Source organism: Anthonomus grandis, chromosome 1, assembly GCF_022605725.1.
Source record: "Anthonomus grandis grandis chromosome 1, icAntGran1.3, whole genome shotgun sequence".
Lineage (NCBI taxonomy): Eukaryota > Metazoa > Arthropoda > Insecta > Coleoptera > Curculionidae > Anthonomus > Anthonomus grandis.
Genome location: NC_065546.1, coordinates 29,080,371 through 29,107,164, shown reverse-complemented (window position 1 = coordinate 29,107,164; position 26,794 = coordinate 29,080,371). Strand labels below are relative to the sequence as shown.

The window sequence follows — 26,794 nt, the reverse complement described above, 5'->3', positions numbered from 1 at the left end:
AAAAAGATTTTGCTCAAAGCGTTGTCGCACGTTCTGCAATACTTCAGGCGTGATTTGAAGACACTCATTTACAATTCTGCCTTGTAAATCTTCTAACGAAGTGGGTTCAGTCTCATAAACTTTGCTTTTTAAGTGACCTCAAAGAAAAAAGTCTAGAGGTGATAAATCGGGCAATCGTGGAGGCCATTGTATGGTACCATTCCAGGTATGGTCCTGGAAACGTCCGATCCAAATATTCTCGCACGAATAACGTATAATGTGGTGGGGCACCATCCTGCTGAAACATTAATCTATCCTCATCGTATCTGTCATTTTGAGTTTCAATTATAGCTGTCAATGCTGGATCAATGGCCTGTTGTAATAGCTCTAAGTATATTTCACCTGTCAGATTTCCAAGTAAAAAAAATGGACCAACTAAATTATCACCAAAGATACCAGCCCAGACATTTAACTTTTGTGGGTATTGGGTGTGTACCTCACGATACATTCTAGGATTATTGTCGGACCAATATCGGCAGTTATGACGATTGACCAAGCCATTCAGGAAAAAAGAGCTTTCATCAGATAAACACGTATTAAAAAAAAATTTGGGTCATCAATAGTTCGTTCCCTCATAATTTCACTAAATTGTGATCGCCGATCGAAATCATCTTCTTTCAGCTCTTGCACAAGATGTATTTTGTACGGATGAAACTTATGAGCTGTTAGAGTTCTTTGGATACTACGTCGACTAATACCTGTGACAGTTTCCAATTGACGGGTACTTAATGTAGGATCTAGATTAATATGCCCTAGTACAGCCACTTCCATACCTTCATTCCTTACGGGATTTTCAATATTGCGTTTGCGATTCGCCACTGATCCAGTTTCTCGAAATTTAGAAACAAGCTCCAATACATACTTTCGCTGCACCTTGCTGTTTTCATGTCGCTCATTAAGTAATTCCGCCGTTCTATTAGCACATTGATTATTTCCAAAAAAATAATTCAAATATTTCAACTCTTTCTGCCGTTGTATGCACCATTTCTATTTTTAAAAATAGGTATTACCTAAAAAAAACAAAGTCCCGCACTATAAATCACCTTTTTAACAGCGTACTACATTTAGAATAAATTGAGAATAATTCAATTTTTAGTTTTGGCCAACAAGAAAATTTTACAAATATTTGTAAAATTTTTTGGCTGACCCGTTCTCTAGTTCATCCGTATTATTCTAATGATATTTATTACCTGTGGTAAATAAATTAATATTAATACCAACGTGGTCTGTGATTAAGATAGTGAAGTAAAGCAAATTCTTTTTAAATGTATTTTTGCGATAATTTTTTAAATGTCTAGACTTAAGGTCAAAATATTCTGTAATATGACAGAGCTATCTCATTTTTTGTCTCATAATTTCATAATACTTGATGGTTTTGTCCTACTGCCTGGCATTGTTTTTCTTAAAAGTACCTTTAGTAGTCTATGATAAAGTAAAAATATTGAAAATTACCTTTTAAGGTTTAAATGCGAAAATTTTAAAAAGTACTTACTTAAATTGCGTCAAATACCCAAATACCCTTGTAAAGAGAATTAAAAGACCTTTCCAATGAGGTATCACTCGATCCCCCTTCCCATTTAAGATTTTAGGGGTAGTGCCACCCCCGCTTAGGGGGTTGTAGGTGGAAAAGTGATTTTGTGATTATTAAGTGTCCCCCTCGAAAATAAAATCGACGGGTCCGAGCGTTTTTTTTTTAAAGTTAATGGACTGCCCGTAATTGGCTCTGTTTCGTTTTCAATACGCCACCCGGTATAACTCCCTATATCAATACTGAACTATTGTTTTCGAAATATCAACAATTGAAAATCAAAATTTTTTAAAACTTAACCAAGCTGTAAACTCTAAATGATTTAACATGGAGAAATACGGGTTGAACTTTCCTATCTTAGTTTTTGATAAGCTATCGTTTAACAATAATTTTAGATTTAACTGAAACTTAAGGAAAAAAAACAAATCTCTAGTTTCAAAATGTCAAGCAAATAACGCCCTTTTTTAATAAAGATATTGTAATAAAAACTTTGGTAGAAAGCAAAACTATTTAATTAAATGCTCAAAATGCGCTTCTTGCACTTGCTGACTATACGCAAAGTTGTTTGTAATTTGTCAATAACCAAAAAACGGCCCCAAAAAAAGTAATCTAAAGATTACAGGAACCTAGATGGCCATTCTATGATAGCTGCCCATCCATTTAAATGGAAAAGTAAAATTTAAATAATCAGGCACTCAACTATAGTGCGCAGGAGTTCCATCTTGTTGAAACCATACATGTTTATAGTTTGGACCAGCCAAAGGTCTAATTTCGAACAATGCTGTTTTGAAGCATTTCGAAATACTTTTTCAGGTTTCTTTAATAAAGTATGGACCAATTACGTAAATTCCATATCGCAGCCCACACGTTAACTTTTTGTGGATTTTCACCGGTCCAGTACCTGCAATTTTGACCATTTAAAATGCTATGAACGATAAACGTAGCTTTACCCAAAAACACAATGTTATTTAATAAGTTCTGTTCTTGGCTTAGTTTTGCCATGGACGGAATTTATTTTCTTTTAAAATTACTTTAACCGATGATGTAGGCATGCCAATTTCTTGAGCGGTTTTACGAAACATTGTAAAACTTCCAAAACTATTTTCTGACCAGTTTATAAAGTAATTTTATTTTGATTTGAAACTAAATTAGCGACCTCTTCGTATGGTCTAACACGATCTCCATAAACCCTTAACATTACTAATGTGATTTTATCTTTTTCATTTAAGTGAGCCATTTCGGACAATACTAAACTTAAAGCGAAGATGTCAGTCAAAGTCCAAGTGTCCCACCTGTCACCTGTGACACAAAAAAGTACCGAGAGTTGAATAACTTACATTTTAAAGCCTGCTAACGTTTTTAAAATAGGTTTTTTATTTTTAACTGTTGATATTTCTAAAACAGTTCAAGGTTGATATAGGATGTTATACTGTAGCCACAGATGTAAATAGCTCCGCACGGAGCTATTTACATCTGTGCTGTAGCGTTCTTTTTTTGTATAAAGAGATGTTATAGAAAAATAAATATTGCCACACAGCGACCGGCAGCTCTATATTGGTAGGTCTTTGGTCGTAGGTCGATAAATACTTACCACATTGCCATAAATTAAAATTACGTTATGCGCCGCTCAATTTAAATTACAATACATTTTGTTGTTTGGAGGCACTTGAATTAGGAAACATTAACTCACTGTATAAGTATTCATAATACCTGAAAAGGTATTTTTTAAATAGAACAGCTTTTTTCAGGTTATAATCACGTCTATTACAAGAATCCTCAAATAAATATGTACACAACATATAAAATAACTCTGCTGATTCCAAAGTAAGAACCAAATTAAAAATGCATTGAAACCCTTTTTATTTTGTTTTGTATCGTATAATATCAATTGTATTTGGCCAAAGATTAAATAGATACTGTATGTTTATATACACTATATATACAAGGCAAAAATCAGAATCGTTTTACATGAAATGTTAAGATTTATAAATTAATGCATAAGAAAGTTAAGTATTTGATGATTTATATAAAAAAGTAAATCGAATAATAGAAAAGTTTTAAATAAATGGGTGAATAATGATTTTAAACAGAATGTTAATATTAAAAAATTATAACTGGTATGAAAAATCCACTGACTGGAACCAAGTGATTGCTATGTGGTCACTTCGAAAGTTTGCTTTTTAAGCGCTAACTTTGAGTTTTAGTGAATTAAATTAGCTAAAACCAGGGTATAGTTGTCGGCGATCAGTGATCCAGGTCAATAGCCAGTCAACACATAATCCAGCAAGTAGCGATAGTTAAATTTGAGAAAAAAATCAGTTGAGATTAGGTCAACATTCCAGTCTCAAAATTCTTGCAATAAACAAAGAAACCCTGGAAGGACAAAAAGTCTTTCTATAATTATCGGTATTATGGGTATATAAAAAAGGTTTTATATGAAAATAAATCAAAAGACTTACCTCAATCATAAGGGTTTTGCACAAAAGAGGTTTCGAGAATACATGTCACGTGATGATCGAATTTTGCTTTTTTTATAACTGCATTTAAAAAGATTTTTAAGGAAAATTCACTTGACGGAGTTAAATTAAATGCCTCAAAGCTCCAAAATTGAGCTTTTTTTAGAGAAAAGACCCGAAAAGGTCTTCGAAAATGTACCTTTCACCTGCCCCCAAAGTAAGAAAGAACTAAAACCATTCAAGTTAAAACGTTATTCAGCCCAATGACAAATGACAAGGCATGTGTGACTTTGAGGGACAGTGGCTACAGTCAGTGATCGTGACAACAATCAGTAAATCATGAACTTTTCTATCGATTTGCATTAAGTGGAACAGACGCAAAACTGGACCAGTAGTACGGGTTGGGGTTAGAGTTTGGACATTGAGATAATAGTATGGCTGTAAAGGATTTAAATGTGAAAATAAATAAATAAATCAATTTACAAAAACTACTCTGAAAAAATAAAATGCTACAATATATGAAATGTGTTTAGAATTTATCAAAAAATCCAAAAATGTATTAATAAATGGGGCGTTCTAATTAGAATAATAAAGTTGATTGTAAAAAATTAAAGTAGTTGAATCTATTAGAATATTCCGAAAGTTTACTCATTCATCATTTGGCAATTGGTGGGGTGTAGATAGCATATTGAACCACGACGTTGACAGATTGTTAAGTTAGGTATATTTTTTGAAAATATTAGAATTTTTCCAGAAGTCAGGTTTGTCTACTAATGAAGCGTTTGACATCCTTGGTGGTTTAATTTGTTGTTTGCACGTCATAAAAATAATGATTGAAGAATGCGTGCAGACATCACAAAATGTTACATTGCTTTTAAATTAGAAAACTTAAAGAGGAAAGAAGACCTTCTGCAGACCTTCTACTAGATTTTATTGTAGGCGTTCTATATGAAAGTAAAGTAATCGAACTTCTGCACATGACATAAAAAACTACTTCCTAGTTTCCAAGTGGGAAAGGACGAAGAAATCTTTCTGGCATTTGACGACGTTTTTTGTGTTCTCATGTACGGAAAATGGTTTTTGATCTCTTCTTTCGTAGGGGAAGGTGTCCTAAAATGACATACTTTTTATTTAAATCTTGTTTATGCAAAAACCATTTAAGATAATTAACTCAAAATAATACACCCCGTTGCTTTAAATAAACTTTATTGACAAACATAAACAAAAATATTTCAACTCTATTTAAAACTTGTAAGAAAATGCATTTTAAAAAACGTTACACTATGTCGTTTTACAAACATGTATATTGTAAAATGACACAGTCGTGGGGTATAAAATGACATATACTTAAAACAAGTGATAACACAAATAGAACTTATAAAATATAGTTAAAGAAAGTAAGCTAATGAGGAATTAGTCTTGGCAAATCTCGCAAATAAACTTTTTGACTTTTGGAGAAACTCCAGGACATTCGCAATGTGCCCAATTGTGGCACTTCATACAACTAATCCAAGACTCCCTGGATCGAGAATTTTTGAATAGATCGTTGCAATACAGGCATGCCACTTCATCCTCATAATCCTCGGCTGCAAAAGGATCTTCTTCACTTTCGCTTCGTGCAACAAAACTTGTCTCACCTGAAACGTTCTTTTTAAATTGACGTACATTTTTTTCGCAATTTCTTTTCTTCCTTTAGCATTAACTCTTCTAAATTGGGAGTAGTTGTTAAGACTCCGGTTATAGTTTGTCTGGTCTCCCTTTTTTTGGTTCCTCTTGCTACAGGCACTGGCGAAATTTCCTGTAGAGAAAACCTTTTCCTTAGTGGTTGATTTTGTTTTATATTGCTTTCTGTCTGATCACCTCTCGGTTCATTTTCTTTATCGACACGTTTGCCTTGTTTTTGTCGCATTGCTTCTTCTGTAACACCAATTACTGTTATTTCATTGCTTGTTGATAGTTGTTCTGGGCGATGGGATGCTCCCTCTTCTATGGTCGGTTCTAATAATCTATTTGTTGCCTCAGTCGGCTCAAAAAACTCGTCTGGGAAAATATGTGGATTAACTGGGTAAATTCTCGTATTTAAAAATGCGCTTGATGGGTACAGTGGGCAGGAAAGCATAAGGGGATTATTCAATTTCTTCTGGCAAACGTCAAGGCATTTAATGATTTGTGGCTAATGTGCCCAGCCAGAAGTAATAAAACTTTTGAGTCGGGAGAAGCTTTAACAAAAGTCTGAAAATGCTTTAACCACAAATCAAAGGAATCAGATGTCATCCATCCAGTCTCGTTAAATAATCCTAAAGAACCTGGAGGTAAAGCATCTAAAAGTTTCTCTAGTTCTATTTTTCCCCAAAAAAAAAATAGGGAAAATCAAAGCAGTTGGCACAAAATTACCTACACTATTCATGCAGCAAACACATGTTACATGCTGACCTCTTTCAGCACTGGTTAATGATCCTACTTGTTTTCTTCCAGTTTTGGCAAAAAATTTTTGAAGGCCTTTGCACTGTAGACAAACCACTTTCGTCCATATTGTAAATCCGATGCACATCAATTTTTTCTTTTTTTAGGGTATTTTCCAACGTATTAAAAAAATTTTGCACTTGTGGCCTATTAAATGCCATGGCTCTAGCCGCAGACACAGCTTCAGGCTGCCTTAGAGATATTTCAGGTTGTCGCATACGAAATCCTCTCAGCCACTCTCGTCCAGCGCTACGATCTTTAAATCTATTTGGAATGCCATTTTTAGTGGCAAACTCATACGCAAGTTTCTTTATATCTGTTGTTGTTATCCCGAACAATCTAGACTCAAGTAATAGTATATGCTTAACTAACTCTCTTTCTTCGTCTTCATTAAATGTGGTTGGAAACCGACCCAAAACTTTCTGACAGCCCTTAGCTCTTTTGTTTGTATCATTTGCTCTTCGCCTTAATGCGGCTTGGGGGACATTGAACAATTTCGATGCTTTCAGCCACCCCATTTGTCCACCTTTTACAGCGTTAATTGCACTTAGCATTGCTTGTTCATCCCACGATTGTCTAGTTGATGTTCTTTCACGTTTTCCCACCATAATGTAGCTAAAAATAAACAAAAAATACAATATTCCTTAAATTTTAATTAATTTGATGTTTGTTTGTAAAATGACATAGTATGCCATTTTACCTTCATGCCTATCTGTGTCGTTTTACCCGCAGTAACAGATAGTCCTTTGTTAATGCAGAATAATCTTATTTCATATTAAACGACATTTCCGCGCACGTGAATCTGAAGTATACACTTACATTTAAATAATAACCCTGGTTTTACTTTAAAATCAGCACAATTTCGTAATAAAAACAGACTTTCAAAACAGCACATGCAAAATTTCTACACCGCTAAAAATAATTTTTTGAGGTTATCTTCTACATTTCATAAATGTAAAACAAATAGAGTGCCCACATGATATCTGTTCTTGGTTTGTGACATGCAAGCAAACTATTGACTAGATGGCGCCAGCAGTTGGAGAATAAATACCGCTATGTCATTTTACATACTATGTAATTTTAGGACACCTTCCCCTACCTTTCAGTTATTTAAAATAAATTTTTATTATTCGAGGAATTGAGATTTTACATTTTCCTGGATTTCACATTATTTTTTTGGTATCTCTAATGCCATTTTCATGTCTTTTAGATATCCAGTGATTGAATATATTATTTCAGGTTTCCATGTTTTAAATGTTTTCTTTTATGTATTTAAACAAATACGTCTGTTTCTTTATCAAGACTTTCATTTTATAAAACTACAAGAAACCGCCAAAGCACAAGATATAAGACACAAGACGAGACGAGACACAACTAACACACAACTAACTTTTACATAATATGTACGCGAGCAACCTGACAGATGTAAACTTAAGACACGTTTATATTTCGTACTATGCTCGATACGGTATTAGGGCTCTTTCACAACATTTTCTATATCGAAAATTCAGAAATCTTGCTAAATCTTACGAAATACATTGGCACAAAAGGGCAGAAAAGTACTCGCATATAACAAGTAGCGCCAGTGCCATGAAGATTTCTTTGGATATTTTTCTTAAAGTTCTGTAATGTTTGCTTGTACGTGCTTTGAGAGTTGATTTCATAACCTTGCACTTCCGTAGCAATGTCCTAGGTTTCTCTAAGTCGCATTTGCCTGTCGAGTAGATCTTCCGTGCATAGCTCTAGGTATCGGTAAAACAGAGTCAGATCCGCCTCCTTCCTTCTATACGCCAAACTGTCCAAGGTTCTAGTTATCTCTGGATTTCGTATAAGACGTATTACCCTTTTATTGATGGCTATTTGAATTCCATTGCTATTATCTTAAGTGTGAAAAATTGAGACATCAATAATTTTGTTATTATTACCTTTTGAGACTAACGTAATCTTTAGTAATAAATAAGACAAAAATAAATTGCAGGCGCTCCAAGGATAATCAGACAATTAAAAGACACCACCGTGGAAGAGGGAGCCGAGTTACACTTGGAAGTTGAGGTTGACGGATGTCCTCCGCCCACCGTAAAATGGCTGAGGAATGGCCGGGAGGTGACCACCGATGCCCGCATTAAGATCACCAGAGACAAAAAACGTTACGAAACCCTACATTTGGCCGTAAATTTGATTAAGTACGAGGAGCAGGGCGAGTATGAGGTGATCGTCACCAATTCTTTGGGCACAGTTAGCAGCAAGAGCTTTGTCACAGTACACAGTAAGTCATTTCGTTATTTTTTTGATTTAAGGGAATTCTTGAACCATAGAATCGATTAAAAGTCACCAAAGTCAGTATATTTTAGAAAAACGGATGATTTCTTTGATTTAAACTTTGGAAGAATAATGTAAGTAAAGTTTTATGGTATGCCCCTCTTCCGCCCCAATCGTTACCAGTTTAGTAGATTTTTACTGTATATGTCCCAGAGAGTTTTAGGACACTCTAAATTGTTTAGTACCTTGTTTGTCTCTATTTGTTTCCCACTAACCATTGTAGAAGTCACTCATACTGATGCTGTCGAAGAGACCGAACCTCCAATAATTCTAAAGCCTGAACAACCTGAACCAGTCGAGGAAGAAATTGAAAAAAAGACAATTGAGCCACCCAAGAAACCTATAAGCAAAGACTTGGAGGAACCCGAGCCACCCAAGCAGCAAGGTAAGAATATCCCATGCAAAATTAAAACTGTATCTTCTAGAGAAAATAGGCTTTTACATGTCTGTTTTGTCTGTATGTCACCATAAAAGATAGTAAAGCAACAGTTACTTGACAGCCTACTATCTTAAGATACACCATATCATTTACACGAATCTAGGTAAACTAGCCGAAAAAGGAATTATTGAAGAGAAGAGGGCGGCAGTACAAAAAACTCCCGAGCCAATAATCGAAGAACCGTCGTCACCGCAGCTGAACCAAAAAGGAATCGCGGCCATAGTCGAAGAAGCGGAATTCTTTGACGAGCTCGACGAGGCTCACAAGGCAAAAACCGCCATCACCCGAGACCTTCCCAAGCGAAAATCCAGCAGGGCACAAACCCTAGAAATCCAAGAAATCGAAGAAATCAACGTTGACGAGAAGAAACCCGTTCCAAAATCACCGGAAGTCGAGGACGTTCAAGTGAAACTCAAGAAAGCCAAATCAGCTGTCACGGAGGAAATTGAAGAAGTGACAGTCAATAAAAAGGCACCTGACACCCCCATAACAGAAGAGGCGGACGCGAGCCTTAAAATGCCTAAAAAAGCTCGACAAGCCACAATCGAATCGGCCGAAGACGAAGAAACTATTACCAAGTACGAAGTGAAAACTGATAACGAGGAACCAAAGATAAGAAAAGGCAGACGGGCCACTATTGAGGATGCTGTCACAGTAGAGCGAGACCAAGAGCAAATAGTCGCCAAAAAACTCGAACGAGAAACTTTACAAGAATGTCAAAATGCTCAAAAAATTTCACAAGGTATACACTATCAACAAAAAAACTACACGTTTGTTTTTAATCCTCGTGTTGCTTGGCTTTAGCTCATAAGAACAACCGCTATCAGCAAATTATTACTAATATGGTAAGTAGCACTTTATTACTAATAAACAGGTAAGATGATAATAATAAACTTATTGATATAATAAATCATAGCACCTACTTGGCACCTGTGTGTAAGTAACATATGGAAAATTTTATAAATTATTATGGAAAAATTTATAAATTTGATGCTGTGGTATTTAGATCTTCTTCCAAGTGTAGTGTGTGATTTCCAAATGTTGCCGAGAATCTTACAAATTTATGTTTTATGTGTCGGACTATGGACCATTTCATAAGCACTTCTCGTTCTTTTCAGTGAATTCGATGTTCATAACCCTGTATATGAGGAGACAGAACAGTAGTCCATCCTGAAAATAAATTAATTAGCCAAAAATGACCCATCACGGCAAATTTATTATTGAGGGCGATATTTATTGACTGAAATTTTGTTTCTCTGATATCATCTCCTCACTCGCCAGAGCCCCCATGTAAATTTTTAAACATGGGAATAGAGGAGTAGTTTTTATATATATTTTTTAATACACAGTGATTCGTAATTAAATAACTAGAGGTTCGTAATTCTTAGACTGTACGATATTATTTATTTATTTTATTTACGAAACATTATCTAACAGGAAATTCCTAACAATAAGATAAAATATGCTTAACAAATGAAAAGTAAATATACAACCAATAAACTGAAAAAAACTAAATACTTTAAGCAGCTTGGGTAAGCAGCATAAAAAATTTAATAGTCTACAAAAATTTGATTTGACTTAAAAACAGCCGAAATTTCAATCTCACAACTTCAGAGTATACGACAATTAAATGGACAGTTTATATACAGGATGTTCCGTAAAGACGTGCTAATATTTAAGGGGGTGATTCCTGGATCCATTTTAAGAAAAAAAGTTCCTATGAACATATGTCCTAAACGTCTTAAATTTTGAGATACAGGTTAAGTTTTCAAAAGAATCAGTTTCTTAATAATTTAAATAATATTGTAGACATTTTTATGAACTGTGGTACATGTATTCTATGCATCAAGGCGCATTTTTCGATGTGCAAAAAGAAATATTTTCTCTGCCAGTGGCATCCCTACAGGTCTTCTATTGAATATTTTTATTGAAAAAATAATACGCCACTGCTTTTTCTTAAAATAAAAATTATTTTTAAAATCCTCAATTACTTTTTAGCAAATTTGATCTCTTGTAGAAACGTATCATCCATTTTTTCTCTAAGAGACCAAACGAAAACAAAACAAAGGTAAAAACACAAAGTCACGGTCTCATCAAATCCATATAATTTTTTAAAAGCTACACGTGTTTCGCTCTTATCGGAGCATCATCAGGCCTAAAAAATACATTAAGATTTTTTTCACAAAAAGAACATTTATAAAACTCATTACCTAGACCTACACAGATCACATTACAACTAACAACAAAAGAAAAGCTAGGTTAAGTTTAAAAGAAGCAAATTTGTAGGAATAAGGGGAGTTTAAGGAGTATTGGATGACATTGTCCATAGTGGTGGGTTTGCGGTAGATCTCAAATTCAAGTTTGTTGGTACTTTTTGAAATAAGAACATGAAGAAAAGGTAACTTTTCATCTCTTTATTCTTCAATGGTAAACGAGATATTTGCGTAAAAAGAGTTTATAGATATTCTTAATTCCCTTTTCTATCGCCTTTTCAACATCCCCCTTTCTAGAGAAGCTTTCCTTGATGAACTAAATATAATTAAACATATTGCTTTTAATAATGGGTTTCCACTTGATATCATTAATCGCCTTTATTCTAAATTCTATAATAAATACAAGCTTACTTACAACTTAATCCATCTTAATAATGAAAATAGTCACCTTTTTAGATCAATGTCATTTTTTGGTAATATTTCTTTTCAGCTTGCAAAGTTTTTTAAGTCTACAAACCTTACAATTGCTTTTAAAACTACAAACAGTTTAAAAAGTCAGCTAGTTAGTACTATAGATAAGGCAGATTTCTTTTTAAAATCAGGTGTATATTCATTAAGATGTAATGACTGTAATGCCATTTACATAGGGCAATCGGGGAGAAAAATTTCCACCAGAATAAAGGAACATACAAGTTTGGTGGACAGGTATAGGGATACTGACATGATCGAAACTAAATCGGCGTTTGCAAATCATTTATTGGCCTCCTCACATGGTTTTTCTTTAACTTAGGGAGCGGATATTTTGCATGAGTGCTCAAAAGGCTTTATTATCATAAAATTTAAAATTTTGTCGACAAAGCTATTATTTAAATAAATCATACAAACAAAATATATACAAAGAAAAAACAAAAAATACAAATATATAAAAATAAAAAATACAACAAAAAACTTAACAATTTTATAAATTGTTTGAGGTCACATTTCCATTTTTTTCCGGCAAGTATGATTTCAGAGCTTTCCGAAATTTGTTGTTATTGATTTGATTTCAAATGGGAGATGATTGTGCATTTTTTTTGCATTGTAAAGAATGGATCGTTTAACTAGTTCTGATCGTGGGGTTGGTAGATATAGCTCTGCGTTTCTAAGAGGATAATTGTGAGATGGCCTTTCTGACATATCTGCTAAGTGCTTGCGGATTAGGCAGACGGATTCAAATATAAATAAGGAAGGAACAGTTAGTATTTTAAATGTTTTTAAATATTCCTGGCAGTAAGTTCTGTAATTTAGTCTTAATAAATAGCGTATAGCTCTCTTTTGTAGCTTAAATATGCGTTCAAATTGAGTCGCACCACACGTACCCCAAAACGGAAGGGCATATCGGAGGTGCGACTCAAACAGGGCATAATAAACTGTTATAGCCGTTGCCAAACTTATCTCCCTGGATACTGATCTCAGAGCAAAACATGCAGAACTTAATTTTTTGGATAAGGAATCGATGTGGATATCCCATTTTAAAGAGTTGTCTACTATCAGTCCCAAGAACTTTACGGAATCAACGACCTCCATTCTGTTGTTATTAATTACAAAAGGTTGCAACGCACCGCTAAATGATAATACTTTAGTTTTTGAGACGTTAAGGCACAAGAGATTTGAATCGCACCACGATTTAATGATGACTAGGTCACGAGATATGGTTCTACGAAGAGGCACCATATTTAAGTTGCTCCAAGAAAAACTAGTATCGTCCGCAAAGAGACAAATTTTACCATTTATGTCCAGATTAGCAATATCATGTATAAATAGAAGAAACAAAATAGGGCCTAGAACTGAGCCTTGAGGTACCCCGCATTTATTGGCTTGCACGAAGACGTCATCGAATCAACCCTAACAAACTGATTCCTGTTGTTCAGGTATGACATGAACCACTCGAGAGGTGTTCCTCTAATTCCATAGTGCTGCAATTTATTAATTAGGATATTATGGTTTACACAGTCGAAAGCTTTAGAGAAATCACAGAAAATTGTTGCTGTAGAGAGATGGCTGTTTAGGCTGGAGTATATATTATTAAAGAGGGACAACATAGCGTCATTGGTGCACTTGTTACTCAAGAATCCGAACTGATGCGGGGTTATAATTTTATATTTAAGCAAAAAGGATAAAAGTCGTTTCTTTACCAGTCTTTCAATAATCTTCGATAATGTTGGGAGAAGTGCAATTGGGCGGTAGTTCGAACATTGATCCTTCTCGCCCCCTTTATGTAAAGGAATAATAATTGCCGTTTTAAGGCAGCTTGGAAAGATTCCAATTTGAAGAGACATATTAATCAAGTTGGTAAGATGGTTTAAAGTGATATCCGGGAGATTTAAAAACATTTTGAGCGTTAGACCATCAGCCCCAGATGAAGATTTGTTTTTAATGTCTTTTATTGTGCTGCGTAGTTCTTCTAATGCTATGGGTGTAAGAAAGAAATTATGTAAATTCTCATTAGCGAGATATGAGAGAGGATCGTGGGAAGGAGTTACGGTATTCATGAGATTTTTGGCTACATTTATAAAGTAGTTGTTTAAGTTATCCGGTAAAGTGGGGATTGTGATAGATGGAGAAGCCTTATCCCTTAATTCATTAACAATAGACCAAGTCGCTGCCTTTATTGTTTTATGGTAAATTTTTTTGTACAACCTTACATAATCGTGGAAGAACACACTGTCTGAGAATTTTTTTAAGTGTGATAAGGATCGTATATTTTTAGAAGACAAGCGTAAGCCTTTAGTAGACCATGGTTTTTTTTGTTTAATTTTGATGGGTCTAAGAAGAGCCCTGTCCTTGTGTGTGTGAACGATATTTTCGATATTTCGTTTGAACCTCACTTCATTTATAAAAACCTCTCTTAAAAAGTCTTTTCTTTTTCGATTTTAGATATTTTTAGTTTTTATTGTTAAGATTGTTTACTTATATTCACACCTATTAGTATAGTTCGGATTGTTCCCCATTTTTGATCATGTTACTTGGTGGCCTATGGGTTATACGCGCGCCTGTGAATCTAAAGGTTGCTGGATCGTTCCCCACTGGTGACATTTTACATTTTTACTTTTTTATTTATTTTTTTTTAAGCATATATTTTTATCTATGGTAGGAATTGTTAACTTAACCTAGCTTTTCTTTTGTTGTTAGTTGTAATGTGATCTGTGTAGGTCTAGGTAATGAGTTTTATGAGCGTTCTTTTTGTGAGAAATATCTTAATGTATTTTTTAGGCCTGATGATGCTCCGATAGGTGCGAAACACGTGTAGCTTTTAAAAAATTATATGGATTTGATAAGACCGTGACTTTGTGCTTTTAATTTTGTTTTGTTTGATCTCTTGGTTTTTTTGTCCGACGCATGGTTTCCGCTTAAAAAAATAAAAACAATTTTACTTCCCTAAAAAGCCAGCTCGTTGCCCATAGCAACGCGGCGCAAGCAGTGACGTAAGATTTTTTAAACTAAAAATATTCAATAGAAGACCTGTAGGAACGCCACTGGCAGCGAAAAAAAAATTTTTTGCACATTAAAACATGCGTCTTGATTCATAGAATACATGTCCTGAATTTCATAAAAATGTCTATAATATTGTTTAAATTATTATTAAAAAACTGATTTTTTTTTGAAAACTTTAACACCCTGTATCTCAAAAGTTAAGACGTTTAGGACATATGTTTATAGAAACTTTTTTTCTTAAAATGGGTCCAGGAATCACCCCTTAAATATTAGCATGTCTTTAAGGAACACTCTGTATATATAGAAATACTTAGTGGTTATAAGGTCATAATCACTGGAGCAATTTTGCGTTTGAATATAGCTGTAGTGCCATTAAACAGGTCTACATCATTATTGCTATGTTAAATATTAAACCATGAGCAAGCTCGATATAAAGGTGCATTTCTTGCTAAGTAAGTAAGGTCTATTTTCTAAATAAAACGAAAGTATTTTCTAGTGTGTATGGGGGAACAAAAAAGTCCCTCAAAAGATAAGGTAAAGTCCAGTGCAACGATATATTAGAATGGTCACCCGTCAAAACATCAGCATTTTACTTCTCAAACAATGTAAATAGAAGGTGGATGACATTGTTTGGCAGGTGGAATGCTGGTGTTTTGACGGGTGACCATTCTAATATATCGTTGCACTGGACTTTACATCAATTTTATAGTTGCATATTTTAAATAAAAAAAGCTGTCTGCTCAGAATAGCGAAGTGCCTCAGAGATAAAAAATTAGATCTTTTTAGAAATAGTTTATGGACATACCCCCTTGGAGGGTATAGTCCATCAATTCTGAAGCATAGACACTTCAAAAAACCTGCGCTGCACATATTCTAGTTCGTCTATAATATGGACATTAGAGTTAGGGAACCATACCATTGCTGCATAAAATAATTTAGACCTAATTAGACCACAAATTAACATTTATTACATACAAATTAACAAGACTGTCCAACTTTTCAAATTCTCCTGTTGATCTGATTATAAAACCAAGTTTTCAAGGAAGATTTAACAACTTTATCGATGTGTTTGTTGAATGTCAGTTTAATGACCCTTAGATCTCTTATAGAGTTGACATTTTCTAGGGGAGAATTACCTAACCTATAACTGTGCTTAATTTTATTGTGAATATTTAAGATTGACATACACTTGCACTTTTTGATATTCAGCGGTAGTTTATTTATTGTACACCAGTGTGCTAAAGCATCAATGTCTCTTTGCAATATATGACAATCCTTTTTATATTCTATTAAGCGAAATATTTTTAAGTCATCTGCAAATAAAAGACACTCAGACATAACGGTACTAGTGATATCATTGACAAATGTAGAAAAAATAAATAGGGCAAGATTGCTTCATTGAGGGACACCACTTAGTGTGGGATAACAATTTGACTTAAAGCCATTGAGTTATAATTATAATTAGGATCTGCTTGATCTTTTTTTTACAAATCGGAGTATTGCAAAATTTTCTATCTACAACTCTAATTCAACTTTGAATATCTGGATCAGTGTTTGATACGTTTGTGTACCAGATCGAATCTTACGATCACTGTCGTTCTACGCTTCTCTTCTTAAATATACAACTTCGAAAGGTAAATCGATGTTATATCTTCATGTAGAACCATGTAATCCGATATAATTACTTATGTGTTATCTTCATATATATGTCTTGAATAATCCATAGTTTTTATGTGTTCTACTTCTTAGAGAAGCTAGTCTTTGTATTTCACTTAACTTCTGTCTTGCTGTAATTTCCAGTGTCTTTTTTCATCTTTTAATTTTTAATTTAAATTTATTTTCTAGGATTAAAATAAATTTTCTTTAACCTTAATAGGCTCTAAATTCATCGCCAATATTATCTTTTTAACCCTATTAATATAACTGTTTACAATATAACTACACATTTTTAGCCGAACCAATCATTCTCGATACCAACATGAAAGACGGTTCACGTCCAGAATCTCTGGATATCACTTATATCGTCAGAGGATTTGCTAATCCACCACCTACAGCCACCTGGACCTTAAACGTATGCAAACGTATGCAAAAACATTATAACAATTATTAAAATAATCCACCATAGGGCAAAGAGATCAAACCCGATGCACACCTGAGGATGACGGCCAGCCAAAACGGTGAAGAGTTCAAATTGGAAATTAAAAAGTTGGAAATGCGAGATGCAGGAGTTTATGAATGTATCCTAACCAATCCTGTGGGAAGTACCAAGCAGCAGGCTGTATTAGAAGTAACTCGTGAGTTTTAAGGGTTATATAGTGCTCCGAATAGAGTTAAAACTTTAGTTTTAATTTTAGCTGAAAAGGAGCTGCGTAGACCTAAACTGAAAGAAGGCCTAAAGGACCAAACAGTGACTAAGAAGAACGGAGGCACCTTCAAAGCCGTCATTATAGGAGATCCTGTGCCAGAAATTACATGGTAAAGATTATTTACTACTGGATTGATGTACTTATACAATGAGTTAATTTTCTTTAGGCTTAAAGATGGCAAACCGATTTCCAACACCGAGTTTGAAAAGAACAAAATTATTCTGGAAACTGAAGATCGGGAAATCGAGGATGGTCTAAAAGAATGCACTTTTTCCATGACTATTCCAAGATGTGAGTATTACATTAATTTTTACAATTATACAGGGTGGGGCAAAAGTGAGGGGATTACAAAAATTAATATGAAAGATTACATCCCGCACACGCCATTTTCCATCTCGCAAAGTTAAGCTCTTACCAGAGCATTTTCCATAAAGCGAGTCAGAATATTTGGTTCCAACCCGCGTATTTTAACTCGAATACTTTCCTTTAGTTGCTGCAGGATTTTGGGTTTATTGATATATACCCTGTCTTTGAAAAATCCCCAAAGAAAATAATCAGGGGCCGTTAAATCCGGCGAACGTGAAGGCTAATAAAATTCTGAATTTCTGGAAATCATTTCTTCGCCAAAAATCTCTGAGAATTTGCATAGTGTCCCATGCAGTGTTCCCCATCTTGTTCGAACCACATTTCTGGTGTGTCTGCAACAACTGGTCGTAGAAAATTTTGAAGCATATCCCGATATCGCTCGCCATTTACAAATAATGCATTACCATCGCCGTCTTCGAAAAAAATGGTCCAATTATTCGTGGAGACGTAACTCCGCACCATACTGTGTATTTAGTGCAGTTGTCGCTGATGAACCACCCTTGGATTTTCGATGCACCATATTCTGCAGTTTTGTTTGTTTACAAAATCATTCAGGTAAAAATGGGCTTCGTTGCTCATTAACATTGAACGAATAAATCCGTTATGCTCTCTAGCCAGTTCTTGCAAGTGAATTGCATAAATTAATCTTTGTTGAGAGTCTCCTGGACTCTTGCACTAACTGTATCTTATATGGGAACAGATGTAAATGACTTATTAAGATTCTGCCTAAAGTCCTCCGCGATAACTTCAGCTCAGCAGACCACCTTCGAGTTGATGTTTCAGGATTCCCATCAACATTGTCCTGAACGCGTTGAATATTTGCCGCATTCACTGCAGACCTAGATCTGCCGCTTCGTGGAAGATCCCCAACTGAACCTTGTGCCTGGAAACGCAAATAACTAACCATCGAATTATGGCTTCGAAGGGTGGATTTCGTACATTGAAATAACGACGATACACTCGTTGAACCTGAATTATGGATCGATGATTTTCAAAATGAAAATCAATGATTTTGATCCGTCGGTTAAAGCTATTTTTTTCCATAATTAATCTCCCAGGTTTACTTTATGAAGTTCTGAAAAAAAATTAAGGGTAAAAAAATTGCCCCACCCTGTATTATGTCACGGGAGATTTCGGTATGAAAATTGAACTACTCTACTACTTATTTAGTTCTTTTTTAATTAAAATATATGATGGTAGGCGAGCGTTCTAACCAAGGCAAGTACACCATACAAGCGAAAAACAAATGGAGCGAACTGGAAGACAGCGCTCAGCTCACCGTGGTTCTGAAGCCAGAAATCGAGGGTCCTGAGGATGTAAAAGTTGTTCCAGGCGAAGCCACTGAGTTCACCGTTATCGTACAGGTTCTGTGGCTACAATTCATTAAAGTTCACTCTAAGTAAATTATTTATTCTTTCCTATAGGCCAATCCAGAAGCCCAGATACTCTGGATGAGGGATGACAAAGTTGTACAGGCCAGCGATTTGATTTCAATAGTAGAAGATCGTGCGACGGACACTTACAAATTGGTGTTCCACCAAGTGATGCTGGCAGACGAAGGATATTACCGAGTGGTGGCCAAGAACAGCTTGGGAGAAAACAGCTCTGAGGCGAGATTAAAAACAATCAGTAAGTTATCCTGTAAACTCTCTTATTCAGACTTTCATAAATAAAATACATATGTTAACAAAATATTCCCTGATTTACAGAAGAAGCTGAACCCACGAGTAAGTTATTATGATTTATAGCAGCTTACATAAAATAGCTTTTGTTTTGAAGCTGCTTAAAATATAACCCGCTTTAAAAAAACGTGATAATTTACTTACTATCCATTATTAACTGGTAAACTTTTCTTAGCTGAGAGGCCAAAGTTCATCACCGGCCTCAACGACGATCAAATCGAGGACCAAGGGGAATTCACGGTGATGGTGCGAGCCGACGGACTACCAAAACCGGAAATTAAATGGTTCCTGAACAATAAGGAAATTGTCGAAGATGATCGCCATAAGATTGAGGGTGCTTCTGAAGCCCAAGCAACCAGCACTTTATCGGTCAAGGGTTATAGTGAAAGCGATGTCGGATTGGTAGGCATTATAACTTCTTTAATCTGCTCAATTTATAATCGTTTTTTCTAATGTAGTATAAAGCAGTGGCAGTCAATGTAGTAGGAGAAGCCGATACCACTGGAAAGATCACCATGATCCAAACTGCCCCAACCATACTAAAAAAACTGGATAGAAACCTGGATCTTAACGAGGGAGAGCCCTTGGTGCTTAGAGCGAAAATCGGAGGTAGTCCAAAACCAAAGGTGAGCCACGCTCGGGTATTTTGCTTTATAATTTTTCTGCGTTTTTGGGAAACTTAAGGATAATTTGAAGTGTCTCGGCTTATATGCAAAAATTCTGGTAATGGGGAAAATCATATGGTGATGTGAAGCCTCTGGCCACGCACAAGATGTTTTCAGTACAAAGTTTTAAATACTACAAAGTACACATTGATAAAAAAAACGTATACCTGTTGGAAAATTGTACTGAAAACGCCTTGTGTGTGTGATTTTGTGGTATCATTTTTTAAATGAATTTGTACATTAACCTAAAGGAGTGTTTTTAAAATTCTACTATAAACGCCTTATGCTTGGCGAGTATCGCTAAGAAACTACTAAAGATATTTACTTTTAATGCAAAAATTGCGATAATTCAAAATTCTTTAAGATAGAAACAAATAGCCTAAAGCGAATTAAAAATAAGAGGGGCTGCTTACTACAGAATGAATATAAAATTGCAAATAAGTTTAAAACAGACATAGATATACAATTTGATGATATGAGAATAGATAGGCATAAGTTAATTTAAGGAGTACAAGTAGCAAAAACAATACAAACACTTAAAAATAAAAAATCACCCGGTTCAGATGGATTTACAGTCGAAATCCTTAAAGAGAATGCTGAACATATTAAAGAACCGTTGGCATATATTTTTATTAAAGCGATTAAATATACCAATAATAATACCAATGAAAACTGCCCCCACTGCGGGTGAGGGGATCTATCAGTAGAAAGTAGAACTTCTTTCGGTTTAAGAATTAGCATTTCTGAGTCCAGCATTTCCTTGAATTTAGGAAACCATGCTTGAGTAGGCCAATAGGGTGCCACAACAATGCCTCGAGCATTTTAGGTCGAAATCTTTCTCAGAATTTTGGTATCAAATTAAAAGGTGGAAAGGTATAGAAGTAATCTCCCCATAAGACTGCAAAGGCGTCTACCAAAATTGCCTCTGGGTCCTTAAACTAAGAGGCAAACTTGGAGCATTTATTGTTATTACGGCTAGCAAATAAATCAAAATCTGGTAATCCAAATTTATTTGAAATTTGCAAGAAGGCTTTTGGCTTAAGAGACTATTCTACCTCAGCTCGACCTACCCTTGACTGATAACCTGCCTCTTTGTTTTCTTGGGAACTGATATAGGAGGCAAATATAATTATGTTGCGATGTTCACACCACTGTCAAATTTCTCTAGCAAGTTTATTTAATTTTTTATTTTGAATCCCCCCCATTCAATTTATGTAGGAAATTGCAGTGGTGTATCTATACGCAAAAGAATATTACAAAAGAGAGATTTTTTGGCAAAATATTTTAACCCAATAAAAGTGCTCATTAGTTCCAAGAAATGTATGCTTTCAAATCTTTCCTTGGGGCTCAAAAACCCCTTGAGCTTTCCTCTCTATAGAAAATGCCCGAGGCATCCGTGGTGGTATCTGAAAAAATTCCTATTTTTATACTCGAAGGTAGGAAAAGGACAAAAGAGATTTTTTAACTTTTCCATCCACCATTTTGCTTCTGCATGCAAGGGCAGTGGGATTGTCGTTTTTATATCGCACGGCCTCCCCATTGCATGCATATTGATGCTAAAACATCACAAAGTTTAGCAAATTGTCTTATGCTGCACAGATTTGTCAAAACGAACCTTTGTAAAAAACTATAAATTTCAACAGTTTTTTGTTAAAGGAAAGCTAAGCCCCATATTGATAGATTCAAAGTTAAAGCCTAAGAACTTACAGTATTGACTTGGTCACAAAAGACTTTTTTAAAATTTATAAGAAAACCTAGTTCTGTAAGTAAATCACATGTAATTTTTATATTTCTATAACACTTTTCTACTTAGTCTGCCCAAGAAAAAAATTATTAAGATAATTTACTGACAAAAACCTTTGCTTTCTATGAGTCACTACTGGTTTAAGCAGTTTTATAAATACCCAGGGGGCTGAACACAAACCGAAGAGCATGCAGGTAAACTCGTAAAACCGATTCAGAATAAAATCTTAAAATTTCTGATGACCCTTACTAATAGGTATCAGGAAATAAGTCTCTTTTAGGTCAATAGTGGACATATAACAATTTTTTTATATTAAATTTATTGCCAGCTTTCTATCCTCTACCTTCAAATGTTCGGTTTTTACAAGTGTATATTGGTTTTTTAATTTTGGAATAAATCTATTTGAACCGTCTGGTTTAGGGCGTAGAAAAATATTTGAGATTTGAAAATGATTTGATAAGAGTGTGCACTGCTGCACTGCACCAATATTTAATAGGTGACCTATGGCCCACTTCAGACCAGTTTTCTCTTTAAGAGACCAAATCCTTTCTTTTGGAGGATATTTTTGGACTACTTTGGATAAAAAGGGGATCTTATACCCGTACAACCAGGATAAAATTTGTTTATCATTACAGTAAGGTGTTTATTTTTAAACTTTTAAGTTGGTCAGCAAATTTACTTACCATTGTTTTTTCCAGTTCTCCTTCGGGCTCTGCTTTTTCTTTGGATCCGACCAGCTCTTGCTCCTCTGCTGTCTGTTTTTTGGTTGAGCATTTGAGTGCCCACCCCACCGAGGCTGGACTGGCCGGAGGTGATCTGTTTGAAAACCATCTTCCGAGGAGGTGGGCTCTTGAAGTTTAAATTCTCCTTTTCGACAAGAACAGAGCTATTTTTCTTGCTCTTTTCCAAGGTCTTTGCTTGCTCCAGACATTTGGAGAGGTTAGCCCCAAAGAGCAAATTGCTAATTTGGTGGCTCCTGTAAAATCTATTTAAAATTTTCTTTTAATTTTTGCTCATACCCCCATCACAATTGCAAAATGGAAAATTTCCTATGGACAGATTGGCCATGGAAAAGATTGCACAAAATTCTACCTGAGTTACTTAACCACTAACAGTTCCAGATTTTTTCCCCTGGGAGAAAGGGGATCCATTTAATAGCCTTGACAGAGCCTGACCAATTCCCACAATAGCTGCACTCAGATGCAACTGGTTTTTCAAAATTTTGTGGTCCCTCTGTATGGCAGAATCATTTATATTTAATTTAACTTTAGTTCTGGCGTCTTAAATGGACAGTTAGCAGGCACTGGATATTTTTTCGCCAATGTTGTTACTTGCCCGTAGGAACAATTTTTTGACCAATGTCAAAATTGTTTGTTTGAGCTATGGTGCCCTAAACATAATTTTTTACGTTTTAAAGCTACGGTGCTTAAAACGGCCTCTTCAAACTACGGTGAATGAAGAGGATTCTAGACCTAGCTACTAAAATTCGTTTTTGAGCTACTGTGCTCAAAATAATTCTTTAACTTACCACTTCCGTACCCGCCGCCATCTTGATTCGTTGTTGTCTGTTCAAGAAACGAGAGATCGTCATTGTCGTCGTCCTCGAACCATCCTTGATCGATAGCCTCGGGGGCGAAAGATGTCGATGGCTGCGGGTCTTGTGGTGGTAACGGCGGCGGTGGTGGCGGAGGGGCCCTATACCACGCCGCAGTGTTTGGCACGGCTTGGCCGCCATGTTTGACGCTACACGATAGGGTCCCCTTATTCTTCACCTTCCTCAGCATTTTCAGTCTATCCTTTAAGAGATAAATCTCTCTTTCAATGGCTTCCTCGTCCGAAGAATCTGATAAACTTGAAGAATCCGAATTTTTCCACTTCATTTTCACTTTTTAAATCACTTAAGCACTTACGAAAACTTAGAACTTGTTGACGCGTCAACACAAGAAACAGGAATGATTTTAGTACTTTTAGTAGGTATGGTGGGGATAGTACGGGTGGCGCTGACAGCGCCATCTACGTTAAAAAAAACGAGGACTTTAAAACTTGTGGCCTTTAGCCAAGTAACAGGGACTACATTTGTTTATGATCTGAGGAAAAAGGTGGGAATATAATATACAAAACATGTGATAAATAACTACAATTGGCAATGCGGACAGATGACTCGTTAGTTTTGCTAGATCAATCACAGCAGCAGGCAAAATGAGTGGAACCAAAAAACTGTTACCACGATCGTATAATAATATCACCGTAAATACACTTATAAGTACAAAGCATCTTCAACAATGAGCTTCTAATTAATTAGCCGAAAAACTATCATTTTGTCAAATAATTTGCAACAAACATAAACACGACTTCTTCCCTAGGCTGCCGCGACGTGAGGAGAGATATATTCATGCAATCAATAAATATTTTTACTCTACTCCTTTGTTTTTTTTTAAATTATATTTATAGTTAGATATCCTGCTTGCTTGTGAGTAATAAAAAAAAATTATCAACACTAAATAATTATTAGGACAAATTAATATTTTGTTTCCTGGTTCCAAAATTTAAGAATAATACTAAGACATAAATTTTAAATAACAATAAATGTGGCTTAATTGGAAACTTGGCTATGTTGGAAATGAGATTCTCAGATATTGATGCGAGATCGAACTACTGGGCGGGGCGGGGGATACAGGAGGAGTATCTTGAAAGCCAAATTCGAGTGAATGAATCTGGAGACAACTCGAAGCTTATGAGAGATCTAAACTTTTATGGAAAATGTAATAACAATATTCCCAATAGTCACTGAAGGTAACAACTATTTTCTAAGATTATTAACTTGAGGAATAAAGTTGCTCCGGACTCACACTTGTTGAATTCTAATTCAAATTACAAAAAAAAGTTAAGAATTCTTTATTTCTAATAAAATCTAATGCCATCGACGTTGACATCCTACTATATTGTTGTCCAATAATCCATTAATACTTCCTATAATTATACAGCTGGAAATTTTTTCTATAAAACCATTCTGACAAATAGACATGCTCCCATGGATTCCCTCTACCGACGGTAAATAATCCACTTAAGTTGAAAGACGACCAGTTAGTGTTCTCCTAACTTTATCGACAATTTTAAAACGAATCCTCAATAATCATATAAGGGGAAATGTTCGACGGTATAATTTAGCCAACAATAGAGTCCCAATTTTTACCAGGATATAGTGGTTGAATAGCGCTTTTGAATAGATGATGGATATAGAAAATTATCAACTGTCTAGTTTAATCCTCTTGACTACTTGACTACCTTTAGTTTTCACACTATACACATCCCAGATGGCGAAAAACAAACAATTTGCCCCATACATTGTATGCAGACGATACACAGTTTAACAAATATTTCAAGTCAGACCATCTTTTGAAATCTGCAGGTCAACTCTTAGTTTCTCAGAAGCATTGCTTAGATCTCAAGTCCAAGGTGTTTCTTTTTAGTACAACTCGCTCACACAATTTGAAGTTGGCTGACATTTATTTAACTTAACTTAACAATAGTATTACTATTACTGATTTCGCAATACACTTTTTTCAAGGTCTAATATTATATATGAATTACAACGACTCGAGCTCACGACAAATATATATTCCAGACTACTGGGCTTTTCCTTTGTAAAATACATTCTAGCAGATATAAAGTTTGTCAAAACAGTTGGATAACAGATGTGGGTAGATTCCCACCATAGTTCGGAGGCTCATTAGTATTCTTATCACGTCCCAGTCCAGGGTTGCTTTTAGCACCATATGGTCTCATTTTGGGCCCGGTACTTTTCCGTAGATTACAGTCGGCCATTCCTGACTATCTTAGCGCCCTCGTGAAGGCTCTTTTTTCTTACGTAGGCATTACCTATAACAAAAAAACAAAAAAACATTAATTAGTAAACTATTTCTCGCTACAGTTGTTAATTCTCGCAGTCACTGTCGGACTCGTTAGAACTAACAACTGTAGAAAACAATTTTAATTTATCAGAGGGACATATCCCTTTATATGCGGTTTTACAGCGGCTGCACCCGCTAGATCCTCAACCACGTATCGATCGTTATCTAACACTGCCGTTACAGTGAAGGGCCCTTGATAACGTGGTTCGATTTTCTTGCTCTATCCATCATTTGAGCACTTTGTTGTTCTTTGGACAAGGACTTGTTGTCCTACAGTAAAGTTTTTATGCCGGCATGTCTTTGGTTGTACAACTCCTTTTGTTTTGCTGACTTTCAGTAATTGACGCTTCCGCTCTCACAGTCGGCAGGTCAACGGGTTCTTCGTCACAAACCTCAGCTGTAAGATAAGCGTCATTAATACCACGTAGCTGATAACCAAGAAATAGCTCATAAGGCGATTTCCCGGTGACCGAGCTTACCGCTGTATTGATGCCCCATCTGACAGTAACTAGGGACTTTTCCCAATTTTGTTCATGTGATATGCTAGCCCTTAACGATGAAAGGATTGTCCTGTTATACCTTTCAACTTGCCCGTTGGCTCGAGGGGTAGCTGTCGCACACAACACACGTTTTATACTCATTCCAGAGCAAAAATCTGAAAATTCTCGACTGGTAACAGCAGTTCCTCTGTCACAAATGATTCTTCGGGGTACACCGAACGTTTCGATAATCTCCCTTAACCATTTTGTAACCGATCCAGTTTTCGTGTTAGGCACCGCTTTTAAAAATACAAATTTTGTAAACGCGTCTACACCTACAATCAAATAACTGTTTCCTTTTTTTACTTTTTACAAATGGACTCAAGTGGTCAAGATGAAGGATATCCATTGGTAATGGTTTCTTCTCGATATATTGTATACTACCTGGCGTTTTACCTGAAGGCTTTTTATTATACATGCAACCCAAACATGACCTTATATAATTCTTTACGTAATTTCTCATGGATGGGAACCAATAACGTTTTGACAAGATATCTAAATTTTTTTCAACGGCAAAATGACCTGCGTCGTCATAATAATAGATAAGCATTCGTCTTGGTGCCGATTTAGGTATTACCCAGCGATGCCCT

At 35.4% G+C, this 26,794-nt stretch overlaps 1 protein-coding gene across 15 annotated transcripts in view; it reads left to right on the top strand.

Moving 5' to 3' along the window:
• Nucleotides 1-26,794, top strand: part of LOC126735097 (obscurin-like) — a 168,588-nt gene that overhangs the window by 91,651 nt on the left and 50,143 nt on the right. For 12 of the 15 annotated variants that reach the window (XM_050439044.1, XM_050438999.1, XM_050439058.1 and 9 more), the window contains 12 exons: nt 8,465-8,752; nt 9,029-9,190; nt 9,348-9,986; nt 16,884-17,002; nt 17,057-17,225; nt 17,286-17,406; nt 17,464-17,588; nt 18,864-19,027; nt 19,088-19,292; nt 19,373-19,390; nt 19,521-19,747; nt 19,804-19,971. In XM_050439044.1, the coding sequence (XP_050295001.1) occupies nt 8,465-8,752; nt 9,029-9,190; nt 9,348-9,986; nt 16,884-17,002; nt 17,057-17,225; nt 17,286-17,406; nt 17,464-17,588; nt 18,864-19,027; nt 19,088-19,292; nt 19,373-19,390; nt 19,521-19,747; nt 19,804-19,971 (2,405 nt within the window). The remainder of the gene's footprint in view (nt 1-8,464; nt 8,753-9,028; nt 9,191-9,347; nt 9,987-16,883; nt 17,003-17,056; nt 17,226-17,285; nt 17,407-17,463; nt 17,589-18,863; nt 19,028-19,087; nt 19,293-19,372; nt 19,391-19,520; nt 19,748-19,803; nt 19,972-26,794) is intronic. The other 3 variants (XM_050439027.1, XM_050439065.1, XM_050439072.1) reach the window with 3 other exon arrangements.